The sequence below is a fragment of the Hyperoodon ampullatus genome (genome assembly GCF_949752795.1).
Source record: "Hyperoodon ampullatus genome assembly, chromosome: 3".
Classification (NCBI taxonomy): domain Eukaryota; kingdom Metazoa; phylum Chordata; class Mammalia; order Artiodactyla; family Ziphiidae; genus Hyperoodon; species Hyperoodon ampullatus.
The window spans coordinates 89,731,663-89,752,538 of NC_136916.1; the positions used below are offsets into that span (position 1 = coordinate 89,731,663).

The 20,876-nt window shown below is 40.4% G+C and overlaps 1 protein-coding gene across 6 annotated transcripts; it reads right to left on the reverse strand.

Moving 5' to 3' along the window:
* Nucleotides 1-8,462: 8,462 nt before the first annotated feature.
* SEMA6D (semaphorin 6D) lies at nucleotides 8,463-20,612 on the reverse strand (the record flags this gene model as incomplete). 6 transcript variants are annotated; one of them, XM_079699891.1, is made up of 18 exons in its annotated part: nucleotides 8,463-9,751; nucleotides 11,472-11,639; nucleotides 13,128-13,184; nucleotides 13,543-13,643; nucleotides 14,080-14,157; nucleotides 14,253-14,393; nucleotides 15,180-15,353; nucleotides 15,445-15,600; nucleotides 15,900-16,031; nucleotides 16,131-16,348; nucleotides 17,062-17,150; nucleotides 17,837-17,956; nucleotides 18,627-18,717; nucleotides 18,952-19,053; nucleotides 19,162-19,224; nucleotides 19,334-19,394; nucleotides 19,945-20,056; nucleotides 20,456-20,612. In XM_079699891.1, 18 exons carry the CDS (start codon nucleotides 20,562-20,564, stop codon nucleotides 8,463-8,465), a joined length of 3,261 nt encoding a protein of 1,086 aa, XP_079556017.1. The 6 variants fall into 6 exon arrangements, with proteins under 6 accessions (XP_079556017.1, XP_079556013.1, XP_079556014.1 ...); XM_079699887.1 differs by having other exon boundaries at nucleotides 13,543-13,604; nucleotides 20,456-20,564; XM_079699888.1 differs by lacking the exon at nucleotides 11,472-11,639 and having other exon boundaries at nucleotides 13,543-13,604; nucleotides 20,456-20,564.
* Nucleotides 20,613-20,876: the final 264 nt, after the last annotated feature.

Consider the following 20,876-nt stretch of genomic DNA (forward strand, 5'->3'; position numbering starts at 1 on the left):
TTTGTAATGAGGTGGATGGACCTAGAGTCTGCCATACAGAGTGAAGTAAGTCAGAAAGAGAAAGACAAATACTGTATGCTGACACATATATATGGAATTTAAGGAAAAAAATGTCGTGAAGAACATAGGGGTAAGACAGGAATAAAGACACAGACCTATTAGAGAATGGACTTGAGGATATGGGGAGGGGGAAGGGTAAGCTGTGACAAAACGAAAGAGAGGCATGGACATATATACAGTACCAAACGTAAGGTAGATAGCTGGTGGGAAGCAGCCGCATAGCACAGGGAGATCAGCTCGGTGCTTTGTGACCGCCTGGAGGGGTGGGATAGGGAGGGTGGGAGGGAGATGCAAGAGGGAGGAGATATGGGGATGTATGTTTATGTATAGCTGATTCACTTTGTTACACAGCAGAAACTGGCACACCATTGTAAAGCAATTATACTCCAATAAAGATGTAAAAATAAATAAATTAATTAATTAAAAAATAAATTAAAAAAGGGAGGAGATCAGTGGGAGGGGCGAGGGGAGGAACCACGGGGAATTTTGGAAGGGAGTGTGGCTCTTCTGACAGCCTTAACTGGCATGCTGTCACAGAGGAGGGGATTTTGCTCTACTAATTATTTTGTGTTTTCACGAGTTGTCATTGCCGTAACAATCTCATTGTCCCCAGAGCTACCTGTTCTCTATTCACGCACTTCTTAGCTTTCTGTTATTCTGGAATCCAGGGAAGAGAAGACAAAGGAGAAAATGGGTCTTTCCAGGTTTCTGTGTCTGTGCCCTTTGAGAATAAGACCAAGGCTGACGCAGCTTCTCCATTCTGAGGTCCTGTTCTGGACTCTTAGAATCTACTCATGCCCTGCTCAGCTGCTGCCCGGGCTGCTCTGCCTGAGTCTTAGTTCTTTCCTCAGAAGCCTCTTTTCTGCCTTTTGGGATGTTTCACAATTTTCATATTTCACCACTGTTTAAACACCTTGGAAACCAAAGGACACCAAGGTCAGTAACCACTGGGACATCTCTCTCCCAGCTAAATCAAACCTTCCAGGAGTTTGTTTCCAGCGGTGGACCAATGTCACCTTTTCTTGAGACCAGAAAACTAATCAAAGTCAGGGGCTGTCTCCAGGAGTTTTTTTTTTCCTTTTTTAAAACAAACTTAGAAGAATCTAAATTAAAGACACTTCTCCAAAATATATGTTTGAATGAGGCACATTTCAAAATGTTAGTTTTAATGATTACAACCAGTTTTTAGGATTTTGTGTGTTTCTTTCCAGACTCCCTTCTATATGTATACTTACATTTAAAATAATTTGAATTCCATTGCTTTCTTCAGTTAAACTTTTTTACCATTTTCATTAAATAAATTTATGGTAAATATTTATGTAAATTATGCCAGCTTCAAGGGTTCAACTGTTTCTACCTCTCTGGAGATGGGTTGAACAGGTAATTGGAAATAATAGCTTAATAAGCCCCAGAATTCAGATGGGCTTATTCAGGGGGCAGCCTTCACTTGGGCAGTCTGAGAGGCTGTCATCAAGTCAGGTTGAATCTTAAGGTTTGACTTCAATTTTATGAGTTGCTGTAGGTTCGTAACTGAGCAACAAACAATCCAGATTGCTTAGACCAGCTAATGGTCCTGTCTCTCCACCTGAGATGTCCTTGAATTTTAGAGCCTAACTCAAATTCCAAATGCACACTAACGCCTGAGGCTTTCAAGTTTGCAAAAGTACCCCGTTTCCATTTCCTTTTTACACTTTCTAAAGCTCTCTCAAACCTATGGCATGCTCCATTCAGAATGTTAAAGAATTCTCTAATCCTCTTATTTGGGAACCTGATTTGCAAATGCTAAGTGGTATATGCTTCTGCTATGTTTATTAGCATTAACGTTTGCAATTGTCTGGTCAGTCTCTGCCACTTGACTTAGAATAAAACCCCTGAGGCAGTCATCAAATTTGCACCTTCAGCAGACATTTTCTATGTTCTTATTCCAAGCCTCACAGAAGGCTAGGCAGCTCAGATCATCAGAAAACATTTTCCGTTAAGATAAAGTGTGATTCCTATAGGTCTCCCAACCATAGGGAAAAGTGGAAAAATTATAACCGTGTTTAACTCCCAATGTACAACCCCAGGTCAACATGAAGAAATTCCAAAATAAGAAATAAAGTGAATTCACCCCCAAAGACTCTCTGACAGTCCACAGATGTAGATCTGGCAGGATGCCCAGAAACTTAGATGGGTACAATTTGGACACATCAGGTTAGTTTCTTTTAACATCTCTAAATTCATCCTCTCTGGTTGCTTTCAGCCTACAGTACTGCATCAGCTTAATCCAGGGATTTTTTTTTTCCAAATAATTGATTTGGCATGTTCATTATGATAGCCAATCATGTGACTGATTCACTAAATGTTTCATTTTTCACTCGGTATTTGGCACATACCCCTGGATACTGTAATTATTCTACCCTTTTTGTCTCTCCTCATTATACATGAAACGCTGGAGAGAGGCCATCCTTTCTGATTGAACACTGATATTCCCTTTCAGCCCTTTCATGGAGAGTGTTGGTTTGTGCACAGGGCCTGAGTGTGAGAATATGTGAATTAGCCCTGATTTGTGAACTGGCTGTCATCTATATTTCCATAGCTGTCACAGCCCTGCTGATCTCAATTTCTGCACCTGGAAAATGGGAATGAAAAATGTTATTCCTTTCCAACAAAAAGCATGTTGAGAATTAACTCACAGAGCTCAAAAGCACCAGGAAAATGTAAGAGGAAACCGTTCACCAAAGCCAAGTGCTGACCCTCTCTCAGGTCCCAATGGATGTGCTCATCATTGTTTCTAAACAAGAAAAAAAAAAAAAAAAAAACCCAAAGACCCTCAAACTAGAACTGTGATTGATTGGTTGATCAACTGTGAGCTCAGTGTTTATGAGACGCAAGGGTAGATATACAAAATGTACAAGGCAGATCTCATCTTTTGATCAGAATCAAGTGTCCTTTGGAGTTGTTACATTCAGAGCCACATTTTGACCTCTGACAATTGTGGCAGCAGCAGTGGTGGCTTTCCAGATCAGTGCTGTCCAATATAGTACTTCAGTGGCATTGGCTACTGAAGTACATTGACTACATTCCAACTGCTCAGAAGCCATATATGCTAGTGGCTACCATATTGGACAGCACAGAGTCTCCACCAGCATAGAAACTTCCACTGGACAGGGCTGTCTGACACTGACAAATCTTCCCTCTCACAACTTCTCCAACTGGCCCTAAGTCAATCTTTACAGTAGCTTCAGGTGAGTCCATCTCACACAGATGAACAACAGTCTGAATGAACAGTGCATATGAAACAAGTGCCATATTTTCTTACTTTCCTTCACCCAAACCCAGCACAAGAGGCTAAGATAAGCCAAAGTGTATGCTACAAAGAGATTTATCAACCAATAATCAATACCTAATTCTAAAAAGAATTGTATCATGGGACAGGGTCTAGAAATAGTCTATTTTCCTTAATATATGAGTCCCAGTTGATTCATGGTCTGAATATCCAGGGTTTGACTGCCCTCCCCCAACCTCTCACCTCCTGATTCCTCTGTGAATTAAAGATTGATTTTATTATCCATCCATTTCCTCCTTGTTTATGGTATCACATCTATGTGATAAAGAAGGCAACATTAGCAGAAATTTAAGTGTTTTGCATGCTATATATGCAAAAAGGGTAAACATCAAATATAGACACAAGCTAAATGGCTTAAAATGCATTGTTTTCATGCCTTATTTTATTGCCAATCTCATATATACCTCACGTCTAACAGGGAACAGGGCTCACACATCCATAAAAAGCTTACAGACCAAGCTATTGAAAGAGTAACATTTAAGTGTAGCATTCATAAAATAGCTAATGGTGCTATAGAGTTGACAGATACCATAGAAGTGTCAGAGAAATGGATGTTGAACCATCTCCTTTTAAAAATGAGAAAACTGAAATCGAGAGGGAACCCTCTTACACTGTTGGTGGGAATGTAAATTGATACAGCCACTGTGGAGAACAGTATGGAGGTTCCTCAAAAAACTAAAAATAAAGCTACCATATAATCCTGCAATCCCACTACTGGGCATATATCTGGAGAAAAACATGGTCCAAAAGGATACATGCACCCCAATGTTCATAACAGCCAAGACATGGAAGCAACCTAAATGTTCATCAACAGAGGAATTAGTAAAGAAGATGTGGTACATATATACACAACGGAATATTACTCAGCCATTAAAAAGAATGAAATAATGCCATTTGTGGCAACATGGATGGACCTAGAGATCATCATACTGAATGAAGTAAGTCAGAAAGAGAAAGAAATATCGTACGATATTCTAAAAAGAAATGATACAAATGAACTTATTTACAAAACAGAAACAGATTCACAGACTTAGAGAATGAACTTTTGGTTACAGTGGGGAGAGAAGGGTTGCAGGGGAGGGATAGTTAAGGAGTTTGGGATTGATATGTACACATTGCTATATTTTAAATGGATAACCAACAAGGACCTACTGTATAGTACAGGGAACTCTGCTCAGTATTATGTAACAACTTAAATGGGACAAGAATTTGAAAAAGAATAGATACATGTATATGTGTAACTGAATCCCTTTGCTGTACATCTGAAACTAATGCAACATTGTTAATCAACTATACTCCAATATGAAATAAAAGTTAAAAAAAAAAAAGAGAGGTATAGTGCTGCAGTTACTTGATGGGTAGTGGAATCGGGATTTGAACCCAGCTCCCAGACCTGGACCCAGGGCTATTTTGGACCCCTTCTTTGCCCTCCTCTGACAAGGAGGATGAAGGAGATGAGCTGGGAGGGGAGGAGAAGGGAGAAAGTTGGCTTCTCTCAGATGGCAGAAAGGCGAGTTCTCCTGGTACCTGGCCAGCACCTAGGCCACACAAAGCCCACTACTTTGCATGTGAGACACCCTTTCTTCTTAGCCTGAACCAGCATCTCTTGTGTTGCCATTTCCCAGAGTAACCTAAATGCCAACCAGTGGGATCTCTGAAAGCAGAGTGCGGGTGGTGTGTCTTGGTTAATTCATTTTCTTTACAATGCTTTCCTTATGAAAACTCCAAGTTCTCTAACTATTTGTCTCAAATGGCATCTAAGCATTTATCTCGAGGATTCGTAGATGTGGTTTTAGGGGTCTGTAAATCCCCTGAAAACGGAAAATGAAATTCAGCTCTCAGTCCGTACCATTCATTAAATTATCAAAGATGTCCATGATTGAAAAAGGCTAAACTTTCCTATAAAGGAAGAAGAGAAAGATGCACTTTTTAGAAGAAGAAAATCACTGAACCCAGGAAAACTTGTAAAATGGCCAGAAGGTATAATAAACAGCAACTTAATAGAAATAGACCATAAAAATGAAAGAGAATACAATGCTCAAGAAGCCCAGGGAGAAGCAAGGCTGAAGATACATTTCCCTTAATTGTCTCTTCCTTCATTCATTTGTCTAAACCCAATGACAGCAGCCACTAACTCATGCCATGCTAAGGAAAGAACTAAGTGGAATCATTACTTTACCTCCCATTTCCATATTTGAGGAACGTTATTTCTTACTACATTCTTATTCAATTCAAACAGTGGAATTGAGAAATGCCCTATACCAAATAGCAAGAAATGTTCACAGGAACCTGATTTACCAGCTATAATTTTAGACTAAAATATTAAAAATTTCACACGAGAACACAAATCATGAATTTAAAAAATGCCTGTTGAACTAGCGATACGTGGACAAGGTGAGCCACTGGGATGTTGGCCTGAAGCATTTGACTGTTGCTGTAGTATAGTTCATCTGGTTTTCTGAATTATACGTTTTTCAGGGGCTCTGCCCAGCCTTCCAAGATGAGAATGGTGGTGTAACCACGACCTGACGGCAAGTATTCTAGGTAAGAATATTTTGGTATATTTTAAAAGAAGCTCTCAAGGATGTTGATTGACTTAAAAATATTTTTAAAACATGATACCTTCCAGACCTCTTCAACATCAAGAGGCAGGATATAATGATTTGTATATTTTATTTTGACTTTACATGCGGTGTTAAAAACCCAAAGTACATATTATTTACACATCCACAATACAAGTTTACAAGATATCTATACATGTTAAAGTACTCTATAAAACAGTATAGAGCCACTTCACTTTAGGGTTACTTTTTATGCCGTACCATTAAAAAAGATACAATCTGTGTTTACCTTTGCACAAATGGATAAAGCATTTAAAAATTAAATTAACAGGATACAGACTAGATTTTATGTTAGAAATTTCAACATAAATACTGATAGAACTCACATTACAAACTACAAGGCAGCACAATGTTACAAAATGTTATCCGGGTTCACATAGAGTTACTGTTCCACTTTCCGCACGCTGGGATTAATATTGGTAAGGTGAATTCAAACAGGTTTGTCAGTGATGGACTGAGCAGTGTTTATCGTTGGTTGGTTTAATTTATTATCAATCTGTAATACTTTAGTTTCAAAGCTGAAGTGTTTCAAGAACAGAAGTTTTAGCTTTCGAGCTTCCAGAGACCTCAGGGAATTGCGTTCTTTATTAAACAATATTCTCAAAGGAAAAGAATAACTGCATCTGTATTCTACATTCTGCATCAAAATGCTCTGGTCTTCTGCAACCCATCTCCCCCAAGTAATAGATATCATCACAGGAAAATGGTTGAACTTATTTGTCTGACTAAGGAGCATTCCTCTGCCTTGATACTTTCTAGATGAGGTTCAATAAACCGTGGCGTGCGGCATATTAACCGAAATCGTCATCAGGGTCGCCCATCATCAACTCTAAGTGGCTTCTGCAAAACTACAAATAAATGACTCTGTATGGTCTCCGCAGGTGTCACATTACCCAGGAAACCTCTTTTGACTTCACATTATCACTGTTTCATCCTTAAGAAAGTAGGAGTGGAATGTTTATCATGGCAAAGGATGTAATGCAGCTATTTGGATAGATTGTTTTACAATTAACTGTTCTAGATTGTTAGGATTTTTTAAAAGTCTTTTCAGGTGCTGGTTGAAAAACATTTACAACTGGCACTCAGTAAATGATGTGCTATACTGAAAACACTTGACGTATTTGAGTACTTCTATCATTCTCATGAATAAGGCACAAAATGCACAGATTTAGGTAAACTCACACGTAATATGTACAGTATACTGTCATTACCTGCATGACTTAGGAGAAAATTCTCACATCACACAACATAGACAACATGATTGCACCACTGTTAGGTTTTCACAGACTGTTTCTGCTAAGCCAATTACAACCCTCTCACATTCCCTTCTTTTGTCTTCTGTTTTGTGTGTGTGTGGTTTTTTGTCTTTTTGTTTGTTTTACCTTGGGGTTAGGGGGAGTTAAAAGAAGAGGAATTTTACTACATGGGAGAAACCAAACACAATCAAAATAAAACCTCGTTAGTGTGTCCAAGGTTAAGTAGAGGGATTTGGGCTTGGATTCACAGTGGACAGGTGAATTTTACTACTGAATACTGGTGGATACATCAAGGATACCTCTTATCATCTCCATCTCCTTAAGCTGGCAAGACTGTTATAGAAGTTTTAGTGAATAGCAGCACAGAATTACTTAGAACGCTTACATTCTGGCATTGGGTAACACGTAAGTCAAGTTAATCATTTTGACCGTCAAAATCAGCCTCGGTTTTCTTTCTTTCTCAAAGCTGAACCCAATGGACTGCTGTGGGAAGAAGTTATTGTCTCTTGTTCAGTCATGTGCGATGTAGACAACTCCATAGCACTAAAAGATGCAATGGGCAGCTAAACAAATCCTAGTGGGGACAGAACACACACACACACACGCACACACACGCACACACATGCACACGCAACACAGTTCCTTGGTGGCATGAAAAAAATGCCACACATAAAAAAATGCTACAGTTTGGGTCAAAGACTGAATTTTTAGCAAATTGTTTGGTAATCTACAACTTCTTTGAGACATTACCATTGTTTTTTTGACATTTGTGCAAGAGGCAAGGTGAATGCATACATATTAAAATGTTCACATTTAATGGGAAGACCACACAGAATGGCAGTCTAAGTTGAACCCATTTTCAAGTATTTGCTCACAGACAGATTCTTCTGAGCACTGTATCAGCTCTTTATACTGGTTACAGGTAGCCCCTCGGAGCCACATATCTCTTTAGTTTCAAACAAACAAAAGAAATGGAATGACCAGCACCTTCCTTTGTTTTCAGGCAAGTACACAGAAGCCTTGCTGCAGTAGCTACGTATGGCAAGTTCTGATGTTGCCAAAGTTAGGAAGAGTTTCTTTGGCCACTTGGTTCTCGTAAAATACAAGCGAGTCTCTTGTCTTAAGGTACCCTTACAACATCATCCTCTCAACAACATGGACAGGATAAAGCCACATGGGGAAGAGCACATTTGAGGCCTAGTAAGTATATTTGTTCAGTGGTCTGACAGATGTGGTTTGGGGAACAAATGAAGGCTTTGGTGGTACGTCAGGTTTTAAGGACGGTGTCCTCTTTAGTCCCGTCCTGGGAAGGGTGCCATTACTGGTGTAGCTGCTCTGTCTGGAGAGGGAAGGCTGCAGATGAACACTCACCGGTGTTCCCTGAACATAGTCCACCTTCGCCCCTGCGGGGGTGGGCATGTAGCCTCCACGGTTCATACTAGGCTGTCTAGATAACAAAACACCATTTGGTGAACTTAAGTTTTTAGGCATAGCAGATATAGAGTGCCTCTGGGAGGAATTTTTATGATAACCCCTTTGTCTTTCCAGAGAAGTCATTGGGACGCCAGGAGTGGTGGGGACGTCCACTCGCTTGGTTGGGCTATTTCTGGGGAGAGTCGAGGGAGGAGAGTAGAGTGATGCCTCGCGGTTAGGGACCTTGGGCGGGACCTCAGACATAGGTCCCACGGGATCCAGCATTAGGGTCTGGTGGGCCATTTGGATGTCTCCCATGATGGCTTTGGGGTTACTATTTGGGTCATTTAGATGCTTCAGGAGATCGTTGAGGGTATTTCTGGAATCCACAGAACGCCGGTGATCTCTTTTACTGGATGACTTTGTAAGAGGGTGGTCAATGTTTTGAAGTTTCTTTTCAGCTTTGTGAGCATTGGAGTTTGAGAAAGATGTGTTGTAGTCATGGGTAGCATTAGGAAGAACAATGGCACTGGGGATATGTCCATGACTTAGTGGGGAATGGGGTGGAGGACTAGAAGGAAAAAACTGGGGGGTTTCTTTCCTTGAAGCCCCATGGCTGTGGGCCTTGTCTGAGTGGCTCTTCATGGCCTGCAGGGTCTTCTGGTGAAGCACAGGTGTAGACTCAGGTGTCGGGAGAGCAGCCAGCTCGGGAGGTTGGCCTCGATGGTCCATGACCATGGATTTCGTATCTCCACTGGGTGGCAGCTCTTTCCGACTGGTCAGCAGGTTACTATACAATTTGGGAGGATCTATATTCTGTTGATATTCCTTGACTGGGCTGTCAAAGAGACCATTCAGCTTGGCAAAACTTCCACTGGAGTCTGTGCACGACTGGGCAGATTCTGCATCTTTATGGATCTTTCTGTTTTTCCGAACAAACATGTCACGATAGCAGTATACTGCCACACCTGCAATGAATGCACCCAAAACAAAAGCTGCAAAGACACAGGTGATGAGGACATTCATGTGGACCATCTGGTTGGACTCTCCAGATTGGACTTCCCATCGTACACCTGCAATAGACACACAGGAAAAGAGTCTGAGTGAGGAGCTTCTTTAAAACAATATTAGCCAGCAAGTGGCTCCCACTGAACCAACACTACCTTCATGTGGTCCATATGCTTAGCTTGGAGGGTGAGGTGGACTCCAAAATTCCATATTTTTTTCTTTAATCCCAATAGGATCCCCAGAGACATTTATGATCACTACAAATACCAGGATAACTCTTATCTTCCACTGATCTGTATTTGTCTTTTCCCCTCCAATCCCTCTTAAACAGTTGTTACATAAAATTCAAAATTTTAAGAGTTTCTACCTAAAAATTAGAGCTAGAAGGTATATATTTTCTAAGTGGCCCATTTTAAACTCATGTTTTTTTCTCATGATTTTCTCTTAATTCATAAATCAGGATTAAAGGGCAGCTACTGGGATTAGGGAAATGTATGAATTGGTATAAATATATACTTTGCTAAAATAATTATGCTAATACAATGATGCTATCTTAATTAGAATGAAAGTATATAGTTTGTTCACAAACTAAAAGCATCTGCTTGGTCACTGTTAGCTACAAATATAGCCTTTCATGTTTACTTTGATTTTTTTTTTTTCATTCCATCTTGGAGTGAAGCACTCTTGAATTGCCTGCTACGAAAGAAATCCAGACAGTCTAAGGTAATATACTATGTTAAGTAATATTATCCAATTGTCTTAAGATATTTAAGAAATATTTAAATTAGACTAGAAAAAGAAGAGTGAATTAGTTTATAATTATTGGGATTTTTAATGCAACCACAGACATCTAGACATGTTAGTTTAAGAGGTATCCAAGTCTGTTACATGCTACAAGCACAGCTATCCCAGAGTAAGGTAAGTCAGAGTGATTGAAGACTCTGTTGTTCTAGGTTAGTACTAAGGCCTTTGAACATTAGTTGTTTTTAACCAATGTTGAGGGCTATGGAATTCAGTGGCATTGTGAAAAACAAAGAAAGAAATGTAGAGAGAAATGGAATTACTAAAGAAAATAAAAGAGGAAGAATGATTATAAAATTGTTTACAATGAAAACAAATAAAACCAAAATCAACAGATGTAAATCATAAATGACAATGCACTGCTATAAAAACTGATTGGAAACCTGATACCACAGTTTAGTAAGCACTAAAGAATAGATTTTTTCCCAGAGCGATCTGTCTAACAAGGTAACTCAGCAGACAGCTCTTTGATAAATGCTTCTATTATGGGCTGAAAACGCTAGTTATGGACAAGCACTCTGTTAGGTTTCAGTGCTTGTGGCATTCAAACAACTTCGCGCCTCCCATACTTTTCAGATTGCATTGTAAATTGCAGCTAAACAAAAGTCTGGGCAAGGCTCCCCAACAAAACATCCGATATCAGGATATTTTCAATTAATGAGTTTTGTTTTCGGATATCACTGGGGTGATCCTCGGAATTCTCTGATACCCAGCAGAGTGTAGCTTTTTCAGACAGAAGCCAACACGGATTAGATTGTCTGAGTGGCTGTTTTACCAATTCCTTCTTCAACAGCTTTCCACCTCTTTCATCTGCTAAGGAATGCACACTCCACGTGACCACAGAAAACCGGTGTGAGTGTGGCCAGTGGCGGCGATGGTAACAACAGAGGCAGCTCCGTCCTGCTTCACCTCCACATGTTCCTCAGAGATATCAGGAATCAGGTTTCCACTCAGTGAGAGATGAATTCCCTGGTGAGGCCTTACCCTTTGGGATACCTGATAAAGGATCAGTAAAATCAGAAGTGTTTGGGTCATCTTGAACTACAAATTTCCGGGAGCTGGTCAGTTTAGGTCTCCAGGTATCAATCACCTTAGGTGTAATTTCTGGGATACTTGCCATTGTGGTAACAGAAGATGAAGATACCTCCATGTCTGTGGTGGCAAACAGATTTTTATTAACATGGGTAGTGACAGCGGATTGCTTCTGACTGGTCTGTTGTATTTTCAAGTAAAGTTTAAGCAAATTTTATGAGAAAGCCTGCTCTAGGATTTCATAAAAACACATCCAAGGAGATTATACCAAATCCTTTTCTTGCAAGGGAAAAATATAAGCTAAAAATGAACAATAAAGACATATTGAGCATATTTCGAACTTGAAGACACTGAAAATACTCCTCTATGAAGCCTCTGCAGTGATTAATGACACTCATGGAAAAGGTATGATGAATCCCAAAGACTAATTGCTAGTTTCTCATCCTTTTGTGAGACAACATCACTTCTTTTTGTGTATATTTTTTTAAAGCATTTTCATAGACGGTTGGAAACTGTATTGCCTTCACTGGGGAACCTACAGTGTAACGTCCTCAGAAAACACCTGATTAGGTCTGCATAAACACTTGATTTTAGACCTGACAAAGAGGCTGTCCTGCTTTACCACAGACATCTTGTCTATCTGTAGATTACTGACTGCACTGAGGGCTCACCATCCATGGTAAAGCACTGAAGCAGGGATGAACCTTGTCCGTGCCTTCCAAAATGCCCGAGGAGTTTCTTCCAAAGAGTTAGCAGCAACTCATGCAAAAGAAATGGCATTCACAAGCTGAATAAGGATGTTCTGATACACAAGATCTTCCATCCTTTTCTCCCCTCTGAGGAATGAAACTGCTGGTAAGTTTTAAAACCAGCAACAGGATCGGGAGTAACTTAACCTCTTAGTGTGTCCATTACTGATTTCTGCCAAGTAGATTTTCCCTCAAAATGTAAGCATATGATCTTAGGTTAAATGCTTGGCGACCCCAATTCAGACTGGTGCAACGGTCACAGATGAAGATTCCAGAATGGATGCAGACAAGAGGGGCACAGGAAGCCCAGCGAACATCTTAATACATCAGAAACCAGCTTCATTCGATGGGAACAGTTTTCACACTACTGAGACCATAGCATTCAAAGGTTTCTGGGATTACCACAAACCATTCAGAAAAGATCTCTCAAATTTATAAATACACATTTTGGGGAAATGTGTATTTGTTTACTAGGTCTTAGGAAAGGTGAGGAGAAAAGGGGTAAATAATGAAATTCTGCCATCCATTAAATACAGATGGCCAGAGGGAACATTCACAATGCACAGGGGTGAGAGAGAAGAAAGCTTGGGTGGACGGGCGTGCAGCTGGAATGCAGCCTATGTTAATCCATTGGATTTTTCTTAAAGGATGTGCCTTGGTCAATGATGGGCTGTTAACATGCTACACAGGGTGAAGTGCTGAATAAGAAAAAGTCTTTCGGACCATCAGGGGGGTTATGAGTCAAAGCACAAAAAATGAAGGGCTGCCAAACTGTGCAAAAGGAAGGGAGAAGGGGCTGAAAATGCTGAACTGAAGGAAAGAAAAGGTTGTTAATTCAAAAAAATGAAAAAAAACTAACCAGATGTTGGACCGCCAAATATTTTGTAATCTGGTGTAGTTGAAGTAGGCAAAATTTCTAAAAGAATTAAAGGAACAAGTAATCAGTAAAAAGTAACCAAAAGAAAGCAAAAATTTACGAATTCCAATTAACTCAAAAAGTCAAAAGAAAGGACTATAAATTAAAAGATTAACCTACTGCTGAGACTACCCTTCTCTAGATTTCCTACAAGATTGTAAATGGTGAAGGAAAAAAAAAAGTAAGATTCCTCTCTAATGTATCCCCATGACCAAACAGCTCAGCTTTTGTGAAGTTTAAGTTAAGTGCTAGGTGGCATGTGTCCTGAGTCATTATAAAAGGCTGATTGTAAAATAATGTTCACGTGCAAATGTGGTCAAAAAGAAGCACCAGGAGGGAAAGGAAGATTCGGTCTTACCATGGCAGTCCCCTAGATGGGCTGTGTTGCCATATTCTGTGTCCTGTTCAAATCCTCCAGCGCTGTGGTTATGGAAAGCAAAGAAGTCTTCAGTTAACAGCCTTCATAGGAACACAAGTGACAACCAGAGCAGAACCAAGAACACAGATGGATTAGTAAGAATGAGCAGACAGAAAGAAAGTGGACATTTCAACATAGCTTGCTAAAATGAGTATTTCTATTAAACATTTGGTAACTAGAATGTTTAAGAGAGCAGAAGAGAATTGGTTCTTTCTCCCCATCCATTTCCCATAGGTATTTCACTGTCTACAATCTCCTTTCCCTCTCACAGCACCAGGTTTTCTTTTTTTCCTTCTCCCATACAAAACAAACAAACAAAAAACAAAAACAGAAAACAGGAAAGAAAGAAAGAAAAGTAAAGCAAAAAAGAAAAGTAGTGTTATTGGAAGTTTTCTAAAATTTCTAGCTTTAGAGTCCCTGGAGAAGATAGAAGCACATCTGGAGAAGATCTCAGCTAATGTGACAACGTATACTTACAGCATCCCTGGGGTCACTTGACCACAGGTCCCTGGGCTTAACCAGCCACAGTACGGGTCTCGAGATGCAATACAAGACCTGTATAAAACCAAACAGAACGTAACTTGAATTTTCTCATCATCAAAGGTAATGATGCTGTAAGACCCGGGATAAGGAAAGAAACATCAGCTTACTTTTTACATGATCCATAACGCTCACAGCGACTGAGGGGGATGCGGATAACACAGCTAGAGAACGCCACGTATAAAGCATGATGATCTTTATCCAACTGGAGTGAGATGACCCTTCTGTCCTCCTCATTCTCAGCATTGCACCTATATTGTGGGAGACATTTTGAAGATATACGTTTAGTAAGTCAAAAGCTACAGGAACCATACGAGGCAAGCGAGGTTTGGTTTTTGCAATTATTGAGAGCTGGGGAGGCGTTAAGGAATACTCTCAGTAGCAAACCAGGCAAGCACGTAGTTTAGGAAGTAATAATGAGGTGATTCATCTTCTACTGCTCTGCATGGCTGGTTTAATTTCAGGCTGGACAAAGGGTTTTTTAAAGATTGGCTTCCCGTTCTGATGATCGCAGGGAACTGCATTTGTGAAGAGCATGTTAGACTATAGGGAAGAAAAAGGATAATGTTTTAATGCATTTAAATCTTCCTGTGCTAGATATTTCTGGATCTCTCCTTAGTCTTCTTTGCTCCATTTCTCTCATCTATTTCTTGTTTGTTTTAATGGTCCACATAATTTTTTATATCAGTGGTCAGAAGAATTATGGTGTACTGTGTGTGTGTGTTTGCAATCAACTGTCTGCTCCACGTAGCATCCTGAAATATATCTGCAAGGTAAGAGGGTGGTGTTAAAATATTCTCATTTTCCATAGGTGACAAACAAGGGCTGAATTATTTTTAAACTCCTCACTGTCCACCCTCCAAGCCCTAGTGGACTCAGGAAAACAACAAACCCGGGTTTTATTTCAGTGAGGAAACAAAACAAAACAAAACAAAACGCTAATATGCCAAACCACTGCTAATTTAGAGGGCTGAAAGGAAATGACTAGATGAAACACACTGGAAGTACTAAAAAGTGTTCTCGTATAATATACCTACTTTGCATGGTTGTACGCTTCAATCTCTTCCAGTAACACGCTGTCATTCAAAGAGAAAGGACTGGTCTTTGCCAAAACTTTAAGTACCATGCCAGCTTCTGAGCCAACAAAGATGACTGTGTAGTTCTGGTGGGGTCCAGCAGAATGGTCAACGGCAATGGCCGTCAGTCTGTACCTGCCAGAGGAGTGGAGCCAGGTCAGGGGGGCGGGCAACAGGAAGGGAAGCTACTGGATGGGAGAGGGCCCGTGTTTCTGCACAGTCGTACCTGATCCGAGTCTTTGTGAACCAGGGCTCGTCGGCTATGGGTGGGACGGCAGAGTCCATTAGGGGGTGGGACTTAATGAACGACAGGGTTTCATCCGGGAAATCGATGGAGGTTTTATAAGCTTCAGCAAGCCCATGCTTTGCACAACAGCCAGGCCTGAAAGGAAAATAGTGTGTTTTGTCCCCCCTCACAGTTTGTATCTAGGGATTAAGTGTCCATTGTGGAAGAAGAGGTCAAGAGAGAAAGGAGAGTGAACCAAACCAGAGGAGCGATGCTATTTCCCTGAACTCTGCGGGCTCTCCATATTCAAGCTCTCAGAGTCACATTCACTGATTTTCTGTCTGTAGTGCTGCACAGGGACCCTTCCTGGAGTGGGAGGTTGGCCCAGCTGCTCTCTGAGGATGGATGCTTCCCGTGACCAGAGAGACAAAAATCCTCTCCTTTTTTTTTCTTACCTTGGCTTCGGTACTTTGTCTTCAGGGACTGCTGTCCAAACAGAATCTGGAGTTTTCTGTTCTTTAAACCGTCCTTTGAATACTTTTTCAATGTCATCCATGCTAAAGGCACAGACTGCAGAACCAGGAATGCTGAAAAAGAGGAACAGTATCAGGAGACAATGGGCCTGTTCTCGGTTCCCACGAGCGAGATACGGAAGGCCTTTTGAAGTGCCAGGGATCTGTTCTCACCTGTTGAGCTGTGTGGTAAACACCCCGACCACAGTGGGGACGCCATTGATTTGTATTATGTCTGTGACAGACTGCAGAACATCAAAGTAGAAAAATGAATCTCCGGGGACAGAACAGTTAAGCCGAGCCTTCAGAAATGAAGTCCAGTGTTTCTCCAGGACCCGCTGGGAGCCACCCATGTCGTTTTTACATATGCGGGCCACACGGGAATATACAGCCTGCCCACGGGACAAAAGCAAAGCAACGGGGTTATGGGCACGGAGGAAGAACAGGAACAAAAAGCTGCCAGATACGGGAGGGATGAAACATGCTAAAGATACATGTGGTTCAAAAGACTCCGGCAGCCTTCTCTCTAGGGATCTGTATAGTAAGAATGTAAACTAGATTTATCTGTGAGAAAAAAGGGCCATTTTCCTGCTCTGCCAAACAAGCTCCATAAGAAGTGAGCTATCGAACGGCCCGGCTGAATGGAAACCGTTCCTGTGCTTTGTCCCCCACTTAGCTTCTCATATTGTTAACAAAATGCACCATCCTTAAACCTGGCATAGAAGGGGCCGCAATATTTTAGAATCATATGGCTTGTACTGAAGTATTCAACATTGAACAGGGGCCCTTACTTTCCATCCTGCCTTTTGATGCTGAGAAAGAATAGCTATCAATAGATTTCTAAAGAGTTAAAGAAGCATCCATAGCTCAGGGGAGCCTGCAGAACATTCTCTGTAGTAACAGAAAAAAAAAAAAGAAATCTCAAGGCCCAAGGCTGCTGTTCCCACTCTGGCCATCGTGCAGGTATTCCACAGCAATTAGTCTCAGGATAAGCAACTCACCTCTCTGCACTTGGCCCTAAATGCTTTGAGTGCTGGAAATATGCAAAGACCTTACCAAAGTGGGCTCAATTCCATGCAGTATGAGTGCACAATCATATACTTGCCTTGCCTAAATTATTATGTTCTACAGCAATTTCTCGAAAGAAGAAATAGACATAGTTTCCATATTCTATGGCATGAAGAAAGTGTGGCTCTGAAAGAGAAATTGAAAACAAACTGGTTCCTAAAGGATAATTCAATTAGTGTCAGACCCTGACTGCCAGGCATGACTGACAGATGTCACATTGCTACACTCAAGCCAAGGAGAACTCTGATATGCCAGCGAGTCTGTGGAGTCCCAGTATGGGTGTGTTGAAGCTTCAGGGAACCCGGAGTCTTTAATGTTAGCTAATGGACTAGAAAAAGCCTACAGGGAAATGAACTACAACAAAGGTCTTTGTTTCAACAGATTTATTCATTAACCTGTAGTTAACTAGGGAAGGCAACTGCTTACGTTGCAAATAAAAAATCTTGATTTCTAGACTCCAAAGATCAAAATAACTCTGCAGATACGAACTAACAATTCCCAGGGTTAACTTTCCAGGGTAGGTAGATGGAAGTGGGCAAGGATTATTATATGCATTTAGAGTTAGGCAAATGGCACACAGAATTGAGATCTTTTTTTTGAGGTCACCTAGGATAAAAATCTACTTTCCTGACATGGCTACTGGTCTCCTCATCCCCCATTAATGCTCCCGTTCACAACCAAGGCAGCTTGTACTTGGCTCTAAATAAACAATATAAAGTCATGCACTGAAGTTCCTGATGCCCAGGTCTCCTGTTCCCACTCGGCCATGTTACTTCCCATGGTGATCTCACAAAGCTGTTCTTCAAAGATACCTTTGATCCACTTGGAATCATATTTTATAGTACGAAGGGCAGATCCATCGCCCATGCTTCGATAAATAACAGCATCACTGGCCAAGAAGTCAGCCACTGTGGCAGAATACAGCTTCCCATCTGAAACCAAAGTTATAAATTAGATAAAATAGCCATAATTATCCTAAGTGTGTTATCTTATATAGTGTATTATATCCTTTGGAGTGATTTCACCTACATTATTGCTACATATACAAATAAATCTAAGCCCAATGCTCATAATCAACCTGTGACAGGTTGACCCATGGTATTATCTAAGTTTACAGATGAGGGATTGAAGCATCAAAAACTTAAGCAACTTATTCAGGGTCACTGGCCTAGTTAATTAACAACAGAGCCAAGTGTCAGAATACTTACAATATGCGCACTTTTTTTTTTTTTTTTTTTTTTGGTACGCGGGCCCCTCACTGTTGTGGCCTCTCCCGTTGCAGAGCACAGGCTCCGGACACGCAGGCTCAGCAGCCATGGCTCACGGACCCAGCCACTCCGCGGCATGTGGGATCTTCCTGGACCAGGGCACGAACCCGTGTCCGCTGCATCGGCAGGTGGACTCTCAACCACTGCGCCACCAGGGAAGCCCAATATGCTCACTTTTAATTCCTCATTTTTGAAAACTTGTTCATAGCTTTTAGTCTTTGAAACACCTGTGTTAAGGTAGCTATCCTAGTTATGAGCTTTTTTCTTCCTTTAAATTCCTTTTGCACCTTCAATGTTATTAGTCATTTATACTCATTACACTAAAGAATCTTACCAGCAAAAAGGGCAACATTGGTTTGTCTGGCATCAAATGGGCACCTTGCCAAACCACTAATTTCTTCCCCATCATACTCCAAGGTATTCAACTACAAAAGAAAAATAAATAGCTAGTGTCATATCTGTTCAGTGTACATGTTTGAAGGCAATACTGCTTTATTTGCACTGAAATTCTATGGGAAGAATTCTGTCTTTATTCCTCCATAGCATTAGAGATACAACAAATTACTGGGTCTATAGGAGAAAGGATTTGACGCTAATGACATTCCAGTAAAGGAAGAAAAGTTGATTTAAAAAAAGCACATTGTATAAAATATACTTACCCTATAGTATCTACACATGGGATTAAAAGCATTGGTGCCACAAACAAAAACCATCTCATCGTTTCTCGGAACAAATACTTTAATAAAGTTGTGGCATTCATCCTAAAGAAAGTAACAATTACATTAACATTAGACATTCCATATGCTTACACTGTGGGCTCAAGCCCCCGCAGAGACTCAATCTAGTAGGCACTTGTTTGTTTCACTTACTTTATGCTTGCCTTTCATAGCACAGTTTTCTCGATCCTGTTGTCTTGACCGCCATGTCAGTTTCTGTATCAATCAAGCAAACCAAAGTTCAATCTTTTAAATATTGAGGGGAGAGGGACATTACCCAAGTTCTGAGGGAGTGCAAATAAATTTGCCAACTACACTTGCTCACCTTGTTTGGTATTACTTCTGTTTTGGGGATTTCATTTAAGTTTACTGTATAAACTTGATCCCTGTTGGAAACAAGGCAGTAAGTCATATCATGTGAATACATAAAAATGTTAAGCTGATTCTTATTTTATTTTTACAGATCTGCTTTTATTGTGTTTTGGAGATCATTTGGATTTTCTCTGTCTCCAGCAAAGTCAACAAAGAGTGCTTTTTCATTAGTGAGTTGCTTTTATATATCACTGTGGTTAGGGAGCAAAGAAAGCTCCTCAGGCATGGGTCAAACTGCTACTTGGTATTAGCACAGACATACTTCTAATATTTGCTTGAATAATTCCAAGTTAAAAAGGAATAAAGAATGATTTTTTTCTCCTGCTGCTTTAGGAATAAAGAATGGTGTAGGATTTCTTGATGGCAGTAATAAAATAAGACTGCTAAAGGTTTTTGCTATATTTTGTTCCTGGTACACAACACTGACTCTTCCAGGTGACTATTTTTGGCTACGTGCAATTTTTGATCACAATACATATTAGTTTTTCATGAACTAGACACATTAATGCAAGCACCACAAGAGAAAAGAATTTTAATCTAATAAACCAATGAGAGGAAAATTACCTGCCAGCAATATAAAGTGTGTCTCGAATTTTCAACATCAGCTGAAAGTCCAGCCTATGTTGTGATTCATTGCCTGAAGGGCGTCCTCTGAAAACCGGATATTGCCTTGAATCTGCAAGTAAAAGTGGGCTAAACCATCAGTCAGGATTACGGAGCTGAAGAATCGATACACAGCATTGATTAGCTGTATATACTAGTTGTAAAAGGGTTTTAACTAAATTCCTCTCTTAAGGTCTTGAATATGAATGAATAAAGGACAGTGAATGTCAGCAAATGGTCTTTTTCTTTTAACTGAAAACATATAACCTATATATGGGTTGCTTTAGAAAAGCACCTAACTAAACTGTCCCATTTTCTCCAGACACTAGGAAATGATTATGGATAAATTAGTATGTAAAACATTAGAAAGACATAAAACTCTCTCTCTCTTTCTAAAAATGAATATGCTCAGAAAATCAAAACCTAAAAAGCTTCCTTCTTAGAAAAGGAGAATGTTCTTTAGATTACTTACAGTGATAGTCAACAGTATTAAGGGGTTCATCGTCTTCAGGAAAGCTGACTGCTCTCAACTGGGAAATCATCAGAAGCAGCACGTAGGCACAAAGCAGGAAGAACCTCATGGTGCGCCAAGATGAAATCAGAGCAGCCCCTCCTCAGAAATCCCACTTAGCTACGGGAAAACAGAAATAGTTTGGAAAGATCTCTATGCTGTGATGAAACTGTTTTGTCATTTGCAATCAGCTAATTTTCACCACCAGCTCTCCAATGCACCCCCCCATCAGAAAGATGGCAGTGGTGGAGGAGGTATCTCTGAAAACACAGGCCAAAGATGGAATCATGCCAAGTCTGATTAAAGCATCTGGTGAGCATATTGAAATTTTAGGCCAATTTGCAAGAGTTTTTGAGGTAACTACATATGTTATCACAGCAAA